This window comes from Styela clava, chromosome 7 (genome assembly GCF_964204865.1).
Source record: "Styela clava chromosome 7, kaStyClav1.hap1.2, whole genome shotgun sequence".
NCBI classification, from domain to species: Eukaryota; Metazoa; Chordata; class Ascidiacea; order Stolidobranchia; family Styelidae; genus Styela; species Styela clava.
Window position 1 is genome coordinate 18132297 of NC_135256.1, and position 21387 is coordinate 18153683.

The following is a 21387-nucleotide window of genomic DNA, read 5'->3' on the forward strand; positions in this document are numbered from 1 at the left end:
CTATTGAAATGTAATTTCTCAAATTCTTATGCCTAAAGGTAGAAATTAAAAATATGCTGCATCATACATTTTACCTCTAGAAGTGCTGCTGTTATCAATACTTGAGTGTTATTGCTTCTGTATTAGTGTGTTGAATTAAGCTCATGTATGAGATTATTATTAATATGCAATCACATTCTTTTAAGTTCAAGTGTTAGCAATGAATTTTATGTTAGTATTAATGAATACAATATTTTCAAATTATATCTGTAATTTTGTGTGTTCAATATCTTCGCTTTGCAGAAAACTATCCTTTAAAATATTTAACATGGCCACTCCCAGTACTCCTGGTCAAGGACATTTTGATGAATACATTGTTAAAGTTCCAAAAAATACAACAAAAAAGTATAATGTCATGAGGTTTGGAGGAGGTGACAATATGGATATACAGGTACAATATTTATAACATTGTCATAATATTTTTTATGCCAGCTTGAGGTTGGAAGTGTTTATTTATACAGGATGACCCAAATAACGGAACCCAGGTCATTTGGAACATATTCCAAAAAAACACAACCTTCGTGTAAATCATCCTAGATTACTGAAAATTATGTGTACCATCATAAGCAAAGGTTCAAGTTTTAATTTTTGAGAAGGTTTTTGGATTCTGTTTTTGGGGGGTTCACCCTGTAAATACCACTCTGTTGGATAATTTCAACCAATTGAGTTGATTACTTTGTTATAATAAAACTGATTTTTCACGAGACTTGTACTACCCTCCACTCCAAGAATAAAGTTCTACAAGCAGCTATTGATAAATGGGAAGCTAATATTTTTAACGAATGGAAATCTTTCTGATTTTCCACTACTTACTCAATGTATCCTACCAGAGTTGAGGTGCTGAATATTGATTTTGAACCCAGTGGTGTCAGTATTGCTCCAGTTTTCCATCAATCATTAGGCCATCACATCCACTATGATGCTTCAATGAAATGTACTAGTTGATGCTGAAAAGAAAATTTTCTCAAATGTCACTATTTGGCTACAAACTCAGTTGTAAGAAATTGGGCTGTCTTGAATATTTATTCGTAGGGTACTTTGTTAAACAACCTTTTAACTTCTAGTTCTAGCTAATAACTCTATCCACCGATGTAAATTTAATATTAACGACAGTTTCTCCATTCTTTTTCAGAAATGGACCGGTGCCCGGATATCGAGAAATATGAGAGGAAAAAAGATTTTTCAAGAAGAAGAGGTTTATCCCGAGTTTGGAGCTGGAAGCGAATATGGAAGGAAGCAAAAAGAGCAAGTAATAATTTTTATTTTTTACTCAAATTAGGGTGCTCCCGAAGTATGCGAACCAAGATGGCGGACATCGGAACGTAACATGGGTAACAGGTTAGGGTTAGGCGATAATTTTTTTCCAATTTTCCTTATTTTAGTCCTATTATCAGTTCGAAGACTAGCCAAGAGCCTCCCGTAGTATTTATACCTAAAATTATGGCCTAACTCTAACATAGTACACATATTACATTCCGATGTCCGCCATCTTGGTTCGCATACTTCGGGAGCCCCCAAATTAGAGTACTATGCTAAACAAGGCCTGTGGAATCGAGGAAATTTACAATCGACTCCCGACTTGTGAAAAATTTGAACCAGATTTTGACTTTTGACTCCTCTAACTTACAGTTTTGTCTCTCAACTCTAGATCATAAAAAATTTCGACTCTGGAACTGGAACAAAACCAAATTTTGAAAACAAAAGCATTGGCATATGCATGCCTCGCTTACAGGCTGTTAAGAATGCTCAGCAAACTTGATGCTTTTTGAGTTTACAAAAAAAGTTTTGAATTTGACTATTATTATTAAATATTTACTGTAAGTATGAAATTTCGACTTACAGCTCCAGAGGATTCCAAATTTTGACTTTTTCTCCCGACTATGCCAAGCTCAAACTCTCAAATCTGACTCCACAGTTGTGGGCGAAATAAAATATAAACCTGGATTGCTGGATATCATCATAATCACACAAATACTCCCAACTACTAAGCACAGAATTTAACAAAATTTTATAATACGATTATTAAATATTTGAAAGAAAGAACTACAATCAAAAATGTATAGCTTAAAATATGGAAGTAGTGTTTTGACATACTAAACATCATTCATATTCCAAGCATTGTGTTCAACGACCTAATCGTTCCAAAATGTGGTTCACGCTATTAAATTTTATCATATTTTTGATGTTGCTAATATTTCAGGCTCGTAAACTCAAATATGGGATGAGGGTATCAAAATTTAAAGTAGAAGATCAACCATGGCAACTTTCTGTCACCACAACTGCTAAAGCACCGTATTCCCCCAAAAATAAAAACAAAGAGGTATGACTGCAATAATAGATATTTCATTCAACCGCTCAAAATTTATTAAAATTTTATGTTTGCTCCAAACAAGGCTCTTTATTTTTATACAAATATCATCAGAACAGAACAGGGTATTGAGGTATTGAGCCAACAACTAACTCAGTCTAGTCGAAGAGTTGTGAGTGACCAGAGTTGAAATGATTGCTATTTGGAACTTGGTAGTATTATGCTTCAACTAGTTAGTTCGAACCTGATACCTATAACTTGTTATAAAGCACGGGTTGTTTAATTTTAATACATGTGAATTTTCAATCTTTTTATATGGGTAATGAAACAACTTTCTGAATTCATTTTTTGTTGCATAAATCTCGTTGGATTAACTTTCATTTCTGTATTTACTCAATAATGAGATAAACTTAGTGTAGGTGAAAAGAGGAAACTCTGGGTTGAAAAATAGGTAAGCCAATAGTTCTTTTACATAACAATACTGTCTCATTATTACTTTCGCTCAACTAGGTTAGCTTGTTTGGGGCTTGTAATTGAATTTTAATAATAAGTACAAAAGGACCCAGAAAAACAGAACCCAAGTCATTTGGAACATATTCTAGACAGAATATGTGCAAAGCGTTCTAGAGTACTGAAACTTTTGGGTACAACCATACAAACAGGAAGGAGTTCAAGTGATAAATCAATCATCTCCATTTTTATGATATTGAAATTGTGTTTTTTTGGATCAACATGTGATATTATTTGTTGCAGAAAATGATATCGGTCACAAAAGATTTTGACGGTAAGAAAGAAGGTGGAATAGGAGATAGTTCGATGTATTATGTTTTCATGCAACGACCAAATTCTACATTCGAGGCTTATCCAGTCGAGTCATGGTATAATTTTACTCGAAAAATCAAGCACAGAACATTAACAGATGAGGAGGCAGAAGCTGAGTGGGATAAGAGAGATAAAATTATGAACCATCTCAACTTTATGGCGAGAAAACGTCTTCAACTCGAGGAAGAGAAAGAGGATGAAGAAGGTATGTAAAATATATACAATATACAACCTTTAATACAGAAGGGAGGGTCTGATACAAAAACTGGGTGAAACTGAAGGCCGCACCTTTATTTAACATAGATTTTCTGGTGCGGTAAATTTTGGTTATTGATCTTGTGATATGCATTGTTTGCACAACAAACTAGCTCTTAGGACATTGTAATGTCACAGGCTTAGTTAATACATTGGGCGAAGGTATAAGGCTCAAAACGCAAAAGGATTGTAATTACTAAATTAAGAACTCGTTTTGCGGATCATTCAAAATTGGCCACGCCCCTGCAGTATACAAACCTTACATCTCATCTCAACTTTGCGACTGAAATTTTTTGAAGCGTTAGTCTTCACTTTTGTGACAATGTGGGTTAAAATCTCTGGATCAAATCCCATGCCCACCACCTCAGACAGGGTGTAATAAATTACGTAGGCAAAGCAGTAATAATTCTGGTCCTTTCAAAGTACAATAGTTTTATACATATCAGTGGCTGAGGGTTCAAAGGCTTGTTTGGAGTGAAAGTAGTGTTAAAATATCTTGTCACTTGTCACAAGCGCCATTCCTGATTTTATGCAAAATTTTATAGGATTTTTAGGTTAAAAAACTTTAATTCAAACAGTATGGACAAATTTGGTTTGTACTTGACATTAAAATAGATTCGAATCTGTAATTGAATCTATACATAAATTATGTTTAGCGAATTACCCATGCCATGCATCTGATGCATGTCACAGTCAATATAACAGAAAATTGAAATATAGCAAATGAGATGGAATGGCCTGACTTCGGAATATCATATGCCTTTTCGATAAATAATTTTCGTAATTGCAATTATTAAATTATGCTCAGTCATGTCCTGTTACATTATGTTATAGAAGCCAAAACAAGTGGAAAAAAAAAGAAAAATCCTGAAAAAGAAGGGAAATCAGGAAGAGAAGCAGACAATGGTTTACTCATTCATGATGAAGCTGATGATGAGCTTTTAATGAGCGAAAGTGATGAAAGCAGTGATGAAGACAAGGCTAAGAAAAGTAAGTAATATAATTGGAATTGGACGATTTTAGTTTTACTGAGATTAAGATTAGCTTGCAAATAATTTTTCAAATGTAATTCAGATACAATAGAAAAAACTTACTGTTCTTGTCTTTTTTGAATTTTTCGATTTCGTTGGCATATTTCATAACTTTATTCTTCAAAATATTTTTGTCACATTAAGAATGAAAGTTAGTTGCAAGGCAATTCAGAAATTGTAAAAAAAATTCTATGCATCTGAGCTCATCATCTGGGAGTTTGTAATTTCCACAAACCTAATATATCTTATTCACCTACAATCATTTAGTAAGTCATTTGCTATTATTTGATAAGCTATACTTCGCCCACAGTATGGCACACATTTGCATCTTTCCTCATGTTTATTATCTTCTATGTTATTTAAGGCAAGAAATCAAAGAAAAAGAAACAGAAGGATGATGCTGATAACGAGGCACCAGATGAAGCATTAGAAGAATCTGATGATGGTGACGGTGAAGGACAAGAACATGATTATAACAGTGATATCAGTAGCGAAGAAGAGACAGCTAATGATTCAAGGGTATGCCCAGAAATTCTTATTATTACCAATGTTGTAGATCACAGTAACTGTACTTTTGTGTTGGAATAAAACTCATTAGGAAAAAGTTTAATAAAAATGACTGGTTCTTAGGACTCTACTCTTTATCAAAAATAAATTTAATTCCATTATGAATAATGAACAGAAAGTCACATTTATTCAACATGCAAAAACTGTATTATGCATTTTTTTCTCTGTCTGCTTTCCAATATAATCCAATATTACCACATTTCCTCTTCCTAAAAAATAATAGGAGTATAATTATATTCTTTGTCTGAAATATATGTATCTATATATGTAACTAATAGACTTTTGTTCCATAACACTGGATCTATTTGTCTTATACCATTTGAGTAGCAAAAACTCATAGATAATTTAGGACTCAATAGAAATAATATTGGGGCGTTGACTTCCATCTTCATGTACTACAAAAATTTAAAATCTATCAACCCATCAGTTATAGAGAATCGCACCGAAAAAGTTGTCCCAACAACAACTTCTAGGCTAACAACAACAACTTTTCAACAAAAAAATTCATGTGGTTACTTCATGTCCAATAATTATAGCTTTCCATAGGCACCTATCTTGTAGTAGCCGATATGAACCCTCATTTACTAAAAAGGAAATATGGAGGACAGTAGGGTTCTGAAATAATTTTTTGTGTTACAATTAGAAATATGTGTACATAGATTGTGATTTTCACCTGTAAATTTTAAATTTATTTTTTGTACAAAGGTTGCACCTAAAGGTCTTGATGAGCATGAATCCTCTAGCAGTAGTGATGAAGAAGAGACAAAACCTGAAGAAGTAGGAGAAGATGGAAAGCCGAAGAACAAGAAAAAGGCAAGCGGGGATGAGATGTCAACATCAGGAGAATCTGATGTCGACAGTGATATAGAGAAAGAGGGATCCGCGATATTTATGAACGGACGCAAAACACCAACGAAGGGTAAAAAAGGCAGCAGCAGTAATAGCCGGTCATCAACTCCAAACAGCGAAGTTTTAATAGGAGGCACAAAGAATAAATTACAAGAGGTCGCTAAAAAGTTAGAATCAACTGGAAGAACGTCACCAAAAGTAAGCGGACTTCTAGGAAAGCGCCATGCTGGCGGTGAAACTAGCGATCTTGCCGGAATCAAAAGACAGAAAATGGGAGGTTCAAATTCCGGCACAAGTACTCCAACTAAAGATCAGAACTTAATTACTGAGGATTCCGTTAGACGTTACTTGCAACACAAACCTATCACAACAAAAGATCTTTTGAAGAAATTTAAAACGAAAAAGACTGGATTGACAAGAGATCAAATTCTTGATACTGTTATTAAAATTCTAAAACGTTTGAATCCAGAACAGAAAAAAATTAATGGGAAAACTCACCTTTATTTAAAACAAACATGAAAGCGGATTAAAATGATTTTGTAATGTTCCAATGATTGGTATCTGCAAGGTCATATTGCAAATTAAACAAACATAAACAGTATTTATTAGCTTATCGCTGCAGAATTATGGCTTTATCATTGCAGCTGAACTTTTCCACTTCACATTTATATGTACTTATAGCATGGGGTAATTGCATAATTGATGCCAAGTAAATATTCAATGAGCCCACAGTAAACTTATGAGGCCAATCTGTTATTCAAAATTGAGATTTCATTGCATAAGATTAAATGTTTCATGAATGCATCACGATTTCTATGAACGACAGTGCTGTAATTATGGAATGGCTGTCAATTATATTTTGCATTTTTGGAAATAAACACAAAATTATTCCAGCTTATTTCTTATTCTAAAACAATGTGATGAACAATGTTCTGTCTTAGTGCACTGTCTGCTTGCTTATAGAGAAATAGTCTTTAGAACTGAATTCACTTCTGAAACTTCTGAATTCTGCTTTGATGTGCTTAGTGTATTAAAAAAAGTAAACAAAAACTTGAAACAAACCTTGTTATTAAGATATGATTGAGAATTGACCTAATAACAACATTGCAATTATAACGGGACTTTATTATGCAGTTGTATAAATTTCTTGAAAAATTTAATAGGCAATATTATGGTATATCAGGCTATAGTCATATAAATAAAAGTTATTCAGTTTGATGTGATGAGATTTTTATGCCACCATGCAGATTCAAATACAAAGCTCTCGAGATATACCTGGTAATCCCATTTCCAATTCCCTTTTTATGCAAAATGAAACATTTAAATTAGAATAAACATAAAAAAGAATCATTATTATTCTCATTATAGCCATATATGGATATTTTGTATAAATTTTCTGAAGCGTTATCAAAAATTTTATCTAAAAAATTACAAATGGTTAATATTGAGATAGAATACATCCATGGGGGTTGTCTTATGGTAGATGGTATTAAGTTATCGAAAATCAATTGCAAAAGCTGAATTAGTATTTTTAATGGCTTCACAGAGTGAAGTTCACTTTCTACATTTCTAATGTCATATTGCACATAGATCACAGTTTTGATGTTTAACTGAAAAACCTTGGTACTTTTCGTTATTTCTTTTCCTGTAGCTGTTACATTGTCCTGTTATTTCCTTCGTATTTGTGATCCAATGTTGTGAAATTTGTGACAGATGGTATATGTCTTGACTGCCTTAATATGTTTGTTTAAATTGCTCTCTTGTACTTTAGAAAATTATAATATATGTGCTATATTAAAGATATTTAGTTTTTTCTGTCAAAAAATTAAAATGGCGAAAACGAATGAAGATATCAAAGATGTTTTGTCGAACACATCAAGACTTGCATCTTATAACATGGTTTTACAGGTATGGTTATTTCTTTTCTTAGTTTTTTTAATCGCTGTTTGGACAGTGTTAACCTTCCTAATTGTTGTTGACTATATCCCGATTGTTTTCGGTTTATTTAAAAAAAAATAGGATGGGTGATGTTACCTAACCCTTTGGTCGCCTTCATAGGAATGTTTATATGTGATCCTATTTGAATACGAAGGGGTGGTTTTTACACTTCCTGGAAACCATAGGCCTCCCACAAGGGATTTAAACACAATGTCCTATTTTTTAACACTTCGATACGGTAGGATGGATGAGTGACGTTACCAAACCCTGTGATACATTACCTGGAAACCATAGTCCACACACAACTGATTTAAACATAATGTACTATTTTTCCACGCTTCGCTGAAGTATAACTGCTTTTTATATTTGACTCTCATGGGGATGATAATTAAGAAATAGTCAACATTCTGACAGAAACAAGAACCTGATTTGAAGAAACCAAAATTGGAAAAGCCAAATTACATAGATATTGAATCTGCCGATGAATTGAAGCTTGTCCCTGTACTTGGAGATGATCTGCTGCCGACGGAGGACGCTTTAGGTATCATTTATGGAATTGCGTCTGTCATTACGTCAAAAAGACACACTCAACAAATTTTGAAAATGTTTACCGACAAATTCAGCCTACCTGACATGGCCCATGTTAAAAGAGTTCGATCAGTCGAGACAGAAAGTGGAAACCGGCTTGAAGTATTACTGTTCGTTCAGCATTCAAAATTTGAGAAATACGACTGGGTTTTTAAGGATATTTCATTTGAAAAACAAATTGAAATATCCCTTTCAGATATATTCCCGGATTTTGGAGATCTAACACAGCATCTTGGAGATATACTCGTTTGTAAAGTGCCATCAAAACCTCCCGTTACCAGGGCCCAATTTCAAATGAGTAAAAAATTTTGGCCTGTTGCATTTCATGAAGATAAGCCTACGTCTTTACTTCTGTCTGGCGACTTATTTTCAAAATCTGATTCAATGTTTGCTACGCAATATATGAAAATGGCATTCAGAATCTCAAAAAATGGACAAACTCAACATCAAATTGCAGCAGTTGTTGTGGATCCAAAATCCAATGAAATTGTGGCAACTTCTTATGACATGCGAACTATATCTTATGACTGTACAAATATGGGACAAAACTTTGTTCATCCATTACAACACGCTGTTATGATCGTTATAGATTTAGTAGCAAGAGCGCAGGGTGGTGGAACGTATTTTTACCCAGTCAGTGAAAAGCCAGCAGATGGCATATATTTTAATAAAAATCTGATATCTGGCAACAAAACAAGTAACGAAGATTTGAATGAAACAAACTGTGATAGTTCAGATGGATTTTATATCTGCACTGGTTTAGATATTTATGTTACTCATGAGCCTTGTGTAATGTGTTCTATGGCTTTGTTGCATTCTCGTATCAGAAGAGTTTTCTATGCAATTCCTGACCATGTTGCTGGTGGTTTGGGTGGGAAATATAAACTACATGCAATGAAGGAATTGAATCATCGTTTTCATGTTTTCAAATGTGATGCTATTTAAAATTGTATGTTTTGATAATAAAATATACTTTTAGACAATGTTTCTGTAAGTTGTTGTGATCTTCATAGTCATGCTTGAGTTGAGGTCAAGAAAATGTTCAATTTAGATGTAAAGTAATGTTCAGTTCAGAATATTACAAAATAATATTTTTAATTGGAAGTAGAGATTGCATAATTTTTATAAAGCCAATCAAATTTAGTTTTCCTATTTTATCAAAATAGGAGTAGTTCTGTGTAGTTGCTAGCGTCCAATTCTCAACACCTCTCGCATGTAAATTAGTATCTCTAAACCCAGAGACACAGGTCTTCCAAGTCAAGTCCAAAAGTCATGTCAGTTATTTTATCTAGATGATTCTAGCAACATTAAGAAATGGTGACTTGAGTCCAATTGAAGTCAAGCCAATGACTTGAGCCTCCCGAATAATGTTAATCCTGGCATTTACTTCGATTCACCAATGTGTGGTGAATGTGCTGGTGTGACCTAAAGAAAGGGTTATTGTTTTCACTTTGCCCTTCACAAGTGAATGTTGGTATTTGTAACTTTCGGAACAATGGTCAGAGGAAAAAAATTACTCATGTGCAGCTTACATATTTTGAATTATTATATCTACATCTACGTGTTATAAATTTTTAAAATAATGAAATTTTCATCATTGAAAGCATTGATGCTAATATTTTTGATACAAAAATTACTTTTTATTGATGTTAATTGTTAACTATTTTTTTATTACACATTTTGATAAAATTCATGAAAGGAAATTGTTCTTATTGTATTGTTACAAAGTCCATCCTAATTACCTAATTAATCGCAAAGTTATGAAGGTGTTCTGAGATATACATCTCTACTATTATTAGGTATGCATTCCATCCGTAGATTGCCAAAACCAAATATTCTATTTCGAATACATTTCAATATAATAGTTTTGAATTTGAAATATATCAAGTATATTCTAAGCTGCATCATTTTCAGCAAATAACAGATATAAATGGATATCATTTGGAAAGAATTTGATTGGTTCTCCATTATTTATTGTTTTCAGAAAGACCTTGCTGATATTATAGAATATAATTTTTTTTAAATAAAACTATCATAACTTGTACTCTGAATCAACAGTTAAAAATATCAAATAATACTTAATTTTGAATTGACTTGATTTTGACATCCCTGATTACATTTAAAAAATCTACTTTTTCTTTAGCTGTCATTCCGTCTTTTAACATTTTTCCTGAATGCCTTCACATTGCGTTACATAACGAAAGATGAACTGGGAGTTGTCAATGTCAGACTTGTTCTTCTCTACAGCACACTTTTGTTCCTGTCTAGAGAGGCTTTTCGTAGGTATTTGTAGGATAGAATTTATTCATCTTAACCTAATTATTGCCGCATAAGACGAATATATAAATCGATTCAGTGATCAAGTGCAATAAATGGTAATTGTGTTCAAATTGAATGAAAGTATACTTTGTATAATATATGATTCATGGCCTGCTTAGGACAAATAAATTCTATGACATTGGATAATAATCATTTCAACCTTCTACAAGCACAGGAATGAAGTGATTATTAATTGTTAAGTGTGCCATCTTGATGAATTGAGTAATGTCATTATACATGATCATCCCACCACATACAATGTTGTAAAATTTTAATTTCATCACTAAATATATTATAAAAATGGAAGTGAAATAGTCCTCTGCCACATATATATTCATGTCAAATTTGTGTTTATCACCAACAATTTAGTAAATAGAAGTTCATATAATGTGAAGCCTTCCATTGCCATCTATAGGAATTTTTGATTTCTTTTTTCAGAGCATGTTTGAGCCAAGCACCAAAGCGAGATGACAAACATGAAAATTATGTTTTGGAATGGAGAAAAATGATGAACTTGTTGTGGTGCATGTAAGTTTGCTCAATACCTTGTACAGAATCTTTTATTTTGTAAATTTTTATCATGATTTGTGCTCTTTATAAGATTAGTAATGTGTTTCTCCTGAAATTCATATAAAATGTTTTTATCAGTAAAGTAAATACCTCGAGCATGCATGGTATTCTGCAAACCACTGTTTATAATGCAGTCATTCAGATTCCCAGTAAAATCACAAATACTATTGTCTTTTTAGTGTTCCTATTGGGTTGTTCTTTACATCGCTTCTAACTTACATATGGATGAATCATCTTAGCAAACCTGATCCTGTATTGGTGCCATATTACTCCACAGCTGCTCTTATTTTTGGTATTTCTGTTGTGATCGAACTACTCGCTGAACCACTGTTTATTTTTGCACAAGCATTGATGTTTGTACGACTGAGGGTATTATCAGAAGGAATACCCATGATTTTAAAATGTCTTACAACTGTCATATTAATTGTCCTGTTTCCGAAAATGGGCATTCTGGCTTTCTGTGTTGCACAGGTAAGTCACTTGTTTTTTGAATCTTAAAAACAGGTCAATGTAGGTCAGACTAGATGAATAATACTTTAACTCAGTGGTTCCCAAGCAATCTTTTTACAAATGACCCAAATTTTGAAAAAAATAAATAAAATTTGTAAAATCACGATCCAAGGATATGCTCAAATATTAAATGACATGTAGGGTTTTTATGGCTGCAAAATTAATTTAATAATACAACGCAATCATTTTACCTAACATTTATTTTACCAAAAATTACTTCAAAGTGCACTTGCTTGCCATCGTCGGCTTTTTGAAATTGTGGCATGACTTCACTTAGGCAGAATAGATGCTGCCATGTTTTTACACCGTGATATTTCCCACGTATACAATTACTAATGATTAACACTTCAATATCAAATATAAAATTTACTAGATAATAAAGTCAATAAAAATGAAGTGACCCAAGAATATTTTTAGCTGAATCTCGTTGAGGTCGTGACCCATCAACTGGGAAACACTGCCTTAGTTAATGATTACACTTATCTGCAATTGTGATATTGGTATATGGCTTTTTGATGAATAAATGTGTTGGTTATTTACAATGTGCATACTTTCACTGAATGGGATTTTAGTATGATGACGCCAAAGAAAATGCTAGAATGATAAAAGTTGAATTTATCACCAAATCTCATCAGAACAAGAGTGACCAAGTTAAATAAAATTATAAATCAGATTAAATAACCTAAACCAGGAGGTTCAAATCCAGGCCCGCGGGCCACATGTGGCCTGTCGCTTCATTATCTGTGGCCCGCGTCGCATTCGGGGAGGAATCAAAAATCGCATTTCGTGTTGTTTCGTCATAAAATTTACCAAAAAATCTTTTGACATATTGTTGCATCACTAATGTCACTGAATTGACTAGTGTTATGGCTTGCTGAGGCAACTAGCGAAGTTAAACGAGCAAAGTTCTTGGCACTATTGGGGCCCGCAAACAATGCAAAAGTAATTTTGTGGCCCGCGGAGCTGCCAATCTTGGACCACCCTGACCTAAACATTAATCATTGTGACCATACTTCAGATTCAAAATTAAACAAGTCACTTCAGACTCAAAATGTAAATGCGCTCATATTTCATTGGCACTACATATTATGTTGTCCACCTCTTACTCTTAGTCAGAATTTCATTACATATTTCCTAATAAAATAATCATAATTGCCCGATTGGCTCCAATTAACAACTTAGTTTCGTTTCTCATCTGTTTTTATGGTTTCTATTTTCAGATCATATTTTCAATTTCATATGTCTTCATTATTTATGGTTATTTTACCTGGTATATTTCCACTGAAAATTACAAGAAGTTTGATGATTTTCCATTTACAAGCATGATGCAATTCTTTCCTACTTCCACATTACCATCATCAGTAGATAGTGACACTGCAAGTTTGATATGGAGTTTTTTCAAACAGTCTGCACTGAAGCAAATATTAACTGAAGGTAACTGAATAATTAGTTATGTTCTAGGTGTTTTCACTTCACTCTGTTTTCTCAGAATAAGACTCTCAACAAGCAACCATTGTGACTTGTGAGGTGGTTAGCTTAGGAGTTGTGTCTGAGATCTGGAGACGAAACTTGATTTTTTAGTTTTGCAAATTCAATTTCATGGGCACTATGATCTTAATCATTAAAATTTGCATCAGAGAACTGTCACACAGTTTTGTGTCAATTTGTTTTTCAACTGGATCTACTTTATTCTGAAAGATTCTAATCAATTCAAACACATCAGCTGCTTTTTGACATCTCGTATCAGAGATTTATAGTAACAATAGTCTAAAGAAATGTTTTTGTTCAAGGAAATTGTTTTCCCAATTTTAGGGGAAAAGTATGTGATGACAATATTCAATGTACTAACATTTGGAGATCAAGGAGTTTATGATATTGTTAATAATCTAGGATCAATGGCAGCAAGGTATTTTCCGTTAAATGTGTTATTGGCTGTTGTTTTTTATCTAGTTTTAAACACTGAATTTGTCTTTCAGATTCATATTTTTACCAATTGAAGAAAGTTTTTATGTTTTCTTCGCTAAAATGTTAGAGAGAGGTGTTCCACTTCAGGCACAAAATCAGGTATGTTACTATGAAGAGGCGTCATAGGTACACAATCCCCAATCCTGTATTGGGGTCACACAATGTACAGGAACACACTTGGGTTTTCATAAAATAGAGGATTGCTGGACCTGGGTAACTTCTGCCCAGTTATGGCTTGTTCCATCACCAAAGTCTATGCAATTGCAATTATACCTAACCTGAACCATTTGTGAGTCTGCCATATGATTAAGCAGTTTTTATGAACGTTCTTTTCCATGGTATAGATATGAAAATCCTAATTCTAAGGATTACTTCCAATATAAAAGATCCCTTTTTTATTGCTGCAATAGTAAACTTGGGGTAACAGTAACACATCTCGTTTTCTCATGCATCACTCAATGTGGTCATATTCTGTACCTACAAATATTCTGTACCTACAGTATTTGTTGTATATGAGCTACTATAAAATATTGATGAAACAAATCATAAACATTTTATCAAATTTACTCTGTTTTACGTTAAATTAGAGTTTAGAGCAGTGGTCGGCAACCTTTTGTCACTCGCGGGCCAAACCGATGGCCGATGAATCACATTTTTTCACACAGGTCAGAAGTTAAATTTTAAGCAGAGCGCGAAGACTGACCATTTGAATATTTTCTGCTCTAATAAACCATTTACACTTAGCATCAACTTTTTTGCGTTTTGTTGCCATTTGTCTAATTATAATTAAATTATAGGCTCATTAAACGAGTAATTATGAATTATATACTTGTTAGGTTATAATATAATTTTGTCTACACATGTCTCATAATAAATTCTGTTACGTAAAGAATATAATTGTTAAAACAGCTGTTTTCTTACTATAATTCAGCAAAGCGCCGCGGGCCGGATTATATTGCTCAGCGGGCCGTAGGTTGCCGACCCCTGGTTTAGAGGATCATATTATTCATTGGTATAATCACATGTTGGGTGCCTACATAAACAAATATATATTTTGTTTCAAAGGAAAAAGTCAAACTAGTCCGGCACGTTCTGTTCTGTGTATTACGGCTTGTTGTTTTGATTGGACTCGTAATACTTGTGTTTGGATTCTCTTACTCCTACATATTTTTGCATCTATATGGAGGATCATTGCTAAGTGAAGGTAAAAACTTGAAATCTATGCATAATTAGCAATTCACTGATATGCATGCAAGGTTTTGAAGATATTTGTTACAGATTAGAATTGTCAGCTTGTATATATTATAAAAATACTAGATGCAAGATAGATGTTTTTCTACACAATTTATTTTCTTATTATTTTTCATACAGGTTCTGGTCCAGGGTTATTGAGGGTTTATTCCTTTTATGTATTATTGATTGCAATTAATGGAACAACTGAATGCTTTGTATTTGCTGCAATGAGCCAGAAAGATGTTGACAAGTGAGTTTGCAGAGAATTTTGATTATGGTATTTTTTCTGAAGGGAGAGAACATGACGAGCCATGGTCGCCTGTCCACCCACTCGTCCAAGTCAAAATATTTAACTACTGGTATTTACCCATATGTATGGATACTCGGTATTATGGGAGTTACAGCTACAGCACAGTCCAGCTATGGCTCGGCAAAGATTTTTTAATGGGTGCTTAACGCTTGAATTAAAACAGTGGGCCAAAGAAACAAGTTGTTACACCCTTTTTAAAAAGCTTAAAATTGCATGTCTTTATTAGCAAATACGCCTTTATGCATTGTGTGTAGCTCCAGAATATTTTGCATGTCCAATTTCAAATATCTACTAAACGTCGAAGATTTGAATGCCGGCGGTTTGGCGTGTTTTTTAAATGAAATCATGATGGTCATCCATGCACATTCTAGACCAGACATTTATGAACAAGGCTAGATCGCTGCGATTGAATATTTTGATATCCTATCACCTATGAAACATTTATGATATTAATTTTCAAGGTACAATCAAAAGATGTTGATATTTTCTCTCTTGTTCCTGACTTCTTCATATTACTTCACTATATATCTTGGATCAGTTGGATTTATTTTTGCAAATTGCTTGAACATGATTGTAAGAATAATACACAGCTTCTACTTCATAAAAAGGTGAGCAATCAATCTTTTTTATGAAAAAGATGATGGCATATTATGTTACGTCGTTCACTATATGGTGAATTGAACAGTTCTTGTGTATCTTTATATATCTAATTATCGTTTTGTACATAGTAAAATACTTTTCCCCATTAATTTTAGATATTTCAAAGGGCACAAGGGATTGGATCCTCTAACAGCATTGACACCTCACTGGTTTGTGGTGCAAACATTTGTTGCAGCATTCACCATATGCTGGTTGTCAGAAAATATATGCCACGGATTATCAATGATCTACTATGTAATTCACATAATAATAGGAGCAGCGTGCTTAGCAGGACTTCTATATGTATTGTACCTGGCGGAGGAAAAAGTGGTAGAGTTTTTAAAAGAGCAGTATTTTTCTAAGAAAAAGAAAGCTTAAAACACATGTCCATCACCTTATGGTTCACAATTACAATTTCCACGTAAACAATCATTTGTAGGAGTTTGTAGCAATCCATTTTTGCTTATGAATGAAATGCAGTACTTTTTTTGCACTAGAGTTTTCTATTTCGGCAAAATTGCAATACAGTAGATATGATTGATATTTGTTGTAGTGAATCTGACTGACAGTCATGTGTCTGGAGCAGTCACTTTAATTATAAAAATCTTAGCTCCTGTGAGCACGAACATAAGTTCAGAAGATGCATGAAATCCAAGTATCGGTTCATTGGAAGGCAATGAGACTACTTGCTGTTTCGAAACATGCATGCTTTTGCCTGTTTTTCGGTTTTTAAGGGGTGCCGCAGTTGTCGTTGGGCTGTGATAAACAAACACCCTGCTGCTGGATTCACATAATGCAGAATAAGAGGCATTCGGAGAGCATCCTGAATATTTTACATCTTCTTTAGATGCTCTCACGTACCCGAGTGCATTGAATGTTGCAACATGTTTCCAGGGACTGGAACAAGACTCACTGGGAGTGTCAGATTCCCATACTAAAGCGTCAATATCATGTCGCAGCACTGTACATAATTTATGATTATAGTAACAGTTAAATAGCCACTGATTACTTGCTATGCCTGCTTCATAAGTGAATTTGTTTTCTGTAGCATCAAACATGTACAGCATTGAATCCGCATCAGGCAAGTCATCACAATCCTCGTAGTGATCAAGGCCTGTAGGCTGAAAACCTCTTGCTTCTAAATCTGCCATTTCATCTTTTGTCTCCATGTCAACATCTTGATCTGCGTTGTTGGGAATCATCTGACCACTAGTGTCACCTAATATAACAATTGGCCAGTTTTGGCCTTCCAATTCTTTTGAGATTGTTACGGTCAAGGTTTGGCCCTCAACAGACCAGTTACTCGATTCATGGTCGACTTCGACAAATAGTTTCCCATCCAGAACATAACTAATCTTTCCTGTCGCATCCTTGAAACCAACAGTTAACTTACTTTTGGACAAGCCATATACAACAGAAGTTTTGTCTGCTCCTTCTGGCATAGGAATCATAACAGTTACATCTTCATCTGTTTGAGTCCATTTATACAGAGATTCTGAATTTTCTGGTGCGGAGTCCATTTTATCAGCAGCTTCTCCATTCTCAATCTCCATTTCTTCACTCAAAACCTGCTGTTCCCAATCAGTAGCATATTTCATTGGTGAATGTGACCCGATGAATAATTCTTTACCACTTTCACCCAAGGTGGCATAGAAAGGTGCTTGTTTCCCTTTGAACATTCTATGTTCGCCAATTTCAAATTTGGACTTTTCATCATATCGAAATAACCAAGTCCATTCCACAACAGCTTGTGATATCACGGCATCATCTTTCTTTTCATCCTGAAATCGTAAAGTCAAAATATCAATGACATCTTTTTTTCCATGATCTCCAGATTCAGGTTCTGCATCTTCAAAATGCTGCCGTGAACACAGAAGTACAGAAGGTTCCGAATTTTCACCTACTATGTTCCCACTTAATAAGATAGTCCATTTTGTTTTTTGAGTTGTATCAGTTTGCCGGTTCCCAGTATCAAGAAGATATACCAATCCTGCCCCATCAGATATCAAGCATAAATTAGCTGAGGGGAAAGATATTGTTACAGGCATATGCCTTTCAGTTTGTAAAAAATGAGATCCTAGTTGAAAAACTGATCGAGGTTGTCCTATTGAAGCCTCAACAATAACAGACAAACGTTTAATATGACCAGCTTTATCCACAAAATAGCATTCTTTTTCATTCCATGGATCGCCAAATAAGTAGTTGTGAAGGGAGAGAACCTTTGTTCGATTGTATGAGAAATCGTCATTAGCCAAAGTTACCGTATCTAATTCACAGTCTGGATTTACATGATACACCGGCAATTGCTGTAGAGACAGCTTATATGATTCAAAAGTAGAATCCAATAAATTCCAGTCAGGACGCAAATTAATATTTTTGGCATCCATTTTATGATAATTTTACACTGAAGAGCACTAAAAATATATCATAATTGCACTGATAACCAAACCTTACAATCGTGAGGAATTTGACAAAATCAAGCAAGTGGTCATCGAAAATTGTGTGACTAAATGTGAACACTGATAAAAAACGATGAATGAGAATATACACTTGCAGATAGTTAAATTAGGTAACATTTATCATCGTAGCGAAATATGATACAACATATCCTTTTAAAATTCAATATCCAGGATTTGGAGCACACCTTCATGTAAACAACATGCAGACATGGCATAAAATAGTCAATCATAAAAAGAAGTACAGTGCATAGCCAAAAATTGATATTATTTCTTCCTATTAAAAATTTACATCACTAGAATTTTTTAAAAAACTAATAGAAACTTTCAATTTTGAGGACAAAATTTTCAGATTCGTTCGAATGTCGTTCATATATTTTGAATATTTTTCATCCTCTGGTGAGAGGGTTATAAACTCGTTTATAAGCGAGATTGTGTTTTTCAACTTTAATGTAAGTTTACTTTGGTCGGGAGAAGATTTAAAATTATTTGAGTTTGCACTACTCGATAAATTTTTCAGCTGCATAATGTATGTTTCACAAAATCCCAGATAAAAAACAATTTCTCCAGCTGTCAAACGTCCTTGGTTCAATCCTGTTGAAAAACCTTCCAGCTTTCCAACTCTGGATCCGTGCGCTATTCCTTCTACATACCCACGATCTCTTTCGCGTGAATCACCGAAAAGAATTACATCAAACTCGTCTTCCATTTCTGACTCCACCGCGATAGTCCAGGTAAAATAAAATTTTGTTTCTACAAAGCAACTGCAGCACGCGTGGCGTCACGTAGGCAATAAGTGGCAGCATACATCGAAGAGGTGACATGAAAACAAAAATCGTTTACTTATTGGACACGTAGTGGACATAACGATCGTTTCAATGTTATGTTGTTCTTGTTGTTTGACACAGAATAACACACCTAGTAGAAATATTAAAAAACCGCTTTTCTCTTCGAATACTGGACCAATTGCTTTGAAATTTTCAGTGGTTGGAGATAAAAATTTTCCCAATTTTAAATATTTCTGTTAGCTCTGTGAGATTTGTTTTCGTTCTGTGGACATCGGACGCCATTTTGTGTCCTACTGTACTGCTTCGCTTGGTGCACTGACATTAAACAACATGATGCGCAACTACGGCATTTTTGGCCGAAGATCGTATCCGATAGCACGCTCCAATGCACATACTTGACGAGACGAAAACGAGCGGATGTGTGCTGCTTTCAAGGCATAGCACGAATGGTGTTCGTGCCGGCTTTGACAGTTGTTGTCGATTTTATTGATATTTTGGAAAGTTGAGGTTGTTGTATACCACATCCGGGCATCGCACTGTTAAGTACTTGTGGGAAAGCCAGCTTTTGTCAAATACTACGAAGTTAATAATTCAGTACGGTACGTAGTTGCCCATTTGCCAAAATTGCATATTTACTTACCTCTTATGGTTTCAAATAGTTCATGCACCTCCATTTAGATTTTTTTTAATCAGTGAGGATTGAATCAAAGGGTTAACAAGTTCACCTAACATTTCACTCATACCGGTCTATATTGTATAGTCTGATCTCTCAAGTATATGGAGCCACGAATGCTTGTAATTTTCTGACTAAATTCCTTTATTAGTTGGTTTATATACCAAATTCAATATAACATTTTTTACATTAAACATGAGATGTTGGCCTTATTAGCTTTTCCATTCTAAATCATATAGACTGCTTCATTTATTCTTGACGAAAATTAATAAATCTCCTCTCCTTCTTCAGATGTGAATCTGGACAAACCTGTTTAAGCATTGTGAAACTCCTGCAGCACAAGAGGCAATAGCAAAAATAGTAAGTATATCAATCAAGAAATTAAGCCGACATAAAGCAAAAGTTTCAACTATTCGTCTGATCTCAATTTCCTATTATTTATTCACAGGACAACTATAGCAGAAGGGGAGATATCAGAAGTCTGGCGACATATCAGTGACCGTGTGATTCCAAGAAATATAATTAGAGTACTCCATAAATTTTTGCAATAGAAAAACAACCTATGGAGGCATGCAAAGACATTTGACCCTCCGGTAGAGTTGTGTAAGGCCCCCACACCCTGCAGGGCTAGAAAATAACAAAAAATTCAAAAGCGTGAGCTTGCATAAGCGGTCCTATTTGTAAAAAGGCACAAAACACGCCAGACATACTTATAACAGCTACACCTGTGTTATATTGGTTCATCAACTTTTGGTAGTACTATAGAAGAAATTCAGGAAAGGGTATATTCATGATAAAATACTGTTATATATATTTTGGACAACTTCAATCTAGACCAGGGATGTCAAACTCGCGGCCCCAGAGAACTTCCAGTGCGGCCCTCGAACGCTTAGCAATAATTGTAATAGTATTTTGGAAGTTTTTTTTTCTATCTAAATGTAATAGATTTTTCAAACCTTTTAAAGTGAAATTGATTATTCACACAGAAAACAAGTTACTGAAAGTAGTTTTGGAAAATTAATTTTTTTTTGTTCACATTTTGACCCAATTAAGAATACACATCAAGCTAGCAAAAGAATACTTGAATAAAACACTTGAGTGATTAAATTAAACGCAAAGTACATGAAGAAGGTGGCATTTTCAAAGAAAATGAGAGTTGCAATATTTCTGCATTTCACAAAATTCTGAAGCACATTGTTTAATTTGTCATATTTCCATCAATACAATGAAAAAACACAATAAGCTCAGCAGTCAATATGACAAATTCGAAGAGCAACTTTGAACAGAAAATTTTCATGTGTTTGTATATTAATATAATTATACAACGACTTAGTTACTAAAAATCGATATCAATAATAATTCAAGCAATCCTATGCCACGCAATGTGGTGCGAAATGTCTTGTCGAAAAAATCTGTCATGTGTTTTTTTACTGATCTATACATGAAATTATAAAAATAACTTTTTTGCATTATTGGAATTAATTTTCGCAAAGATCCAGATTAGCTCATGATCATGTGACCTCGTTA

The 21387-nt window shown here is 34.0% G+C and overlaps 3 protein-coding genes across 4 annotated transcripts; 2 read left to right on the forward strand and 1 right to left on the reverse strand.

The window, feature by feature from the left end:
- Positions 1 to 199: 199 nt before the first annotated feature.
- Positions 200 to 7646, forward strand: LOC144411633 (general transcription factor IIF subunit 1-like). Its single transcript, XM_039395056.2, has 7 exons — positions 200 to 430; positions 1172 to 1288; positions 2240 to 2359; positions 3101 to 3374; positions 4259 to 4414; positions 4820 to 4974; positions 5728 to 7646. The coding sequence occupies exons 1-7, from the start codon at positions 200 to 202 to the stop codon at positions 6388 to 6390; spliced, it is 1716 nt and encodes a 571-aa protein (XP_039250990.1). The 3' UTR covers positions 6391 to 7646.
- Positions 7585 to 16484, forward strand: LOC120328537 (man(5)GlcNAc(2)-PP-dolichol translocation protein RFT1-like). 2 transcript variants are annotated; one of them, XM_039395054.2, is made up of 11 exons: positions 7585 to 7779; positions 10541 to 10680; positions 11155 to 11244; positions 11466 to 11757; positions 13017 to 13230; positions 13609 to 13702; positions 13773 to 13860; positions 14827 to 14965; positions 15133 to 15244; positions 15766 to 15912; positions 16060 to 16484. In XM_039395054.2, the coding sequence occupies exons 1-11, from the start codon at positions 7585 to 7587 to the stop codon at positions 16319 to 16321; spliced, it is 1773 nt and encodes a 590-aa protein (XP_039250988.2). In that variant the 3' UTR covers positions 16322 to 16484. The 2 variants fall into 2 exon arrangements, with proteins under 2 accessions (XP_039250988.2, XP_077970742.1); XM_078114616.1 differs by having other exon boundaries at positions 7641 to 7779; positions 10541 to 10676.
- Positions 15830 to 19397, reverse strand: LOC120328536 (nudC domain-containing protein 1-like). The gene has a single exon (XM_039395053.2). The coding sequence runs from the start codon at positions 18328 to 18330 to the stop codon at positions 16513 to 16515; it is 1818 nt and encodes a 605-aa protein (XP_039250987.2). The 5' UTR covers positions 18331 to 19397; the 3' UTR covers positions 15830 to 16512.
- Between the last annotated feature and the right edge of the window lie 1990 nt (positions 19398 to 21387).

Excerpts from the sequence above, each read along its gene's own strand:
- LOC144411633 (XM_039395056.2), top strand. The coding sequence starts at position 200 with ATGAATTTTATGTTAGTATTAATGAATACAATATTTTCAAATTATATC. Across the intron at positions 2,360-3,100 it reads CCAAAAATAAAAACAAAGAG|AAAATGATATCGGTCACAAA; the intron begins GTATGACTGCAA and ends TATTTGTTGCAG. Across the intron at positions 4,975-5,727 it reads AGACAGCTAATGATTCAAGG|GTTGCACCTAAAGGTCTTGA; the intron begins GTATGCCCAGAA and ends TTTTGTACAAAG.
- LOC120328537 (XM_039395054.2), top strand. The coding sequence starts at position 7,585 with ATGGTATATGTCTTGACTGCCTTAATATGTTTGTTTAAATTGCTCTCT. Across the intron at positions 13,231-13,608 it reads GAAGCAAATATTAACTGAAG|GGGAAAAGTATGTGATGACA; the intron begins GTAACTGAATAA and ends TCCCAATTTTAG. Across the intron at positions 13,703-13,772 it reads CTAGGATCAATGGCAGCAAG|ATTCATATTTTTACCAATTG; the intron begins GTATTTTCCGTT and ends TTTGTCTTTCAG.
- LOC120328536 (XM_039395053.2), bottom strand. The coding sequence starts at position 18,330 with ATGGATGCCAAAAATATTAATTTGCGTCCTGACTGGAATTTATTGGAT.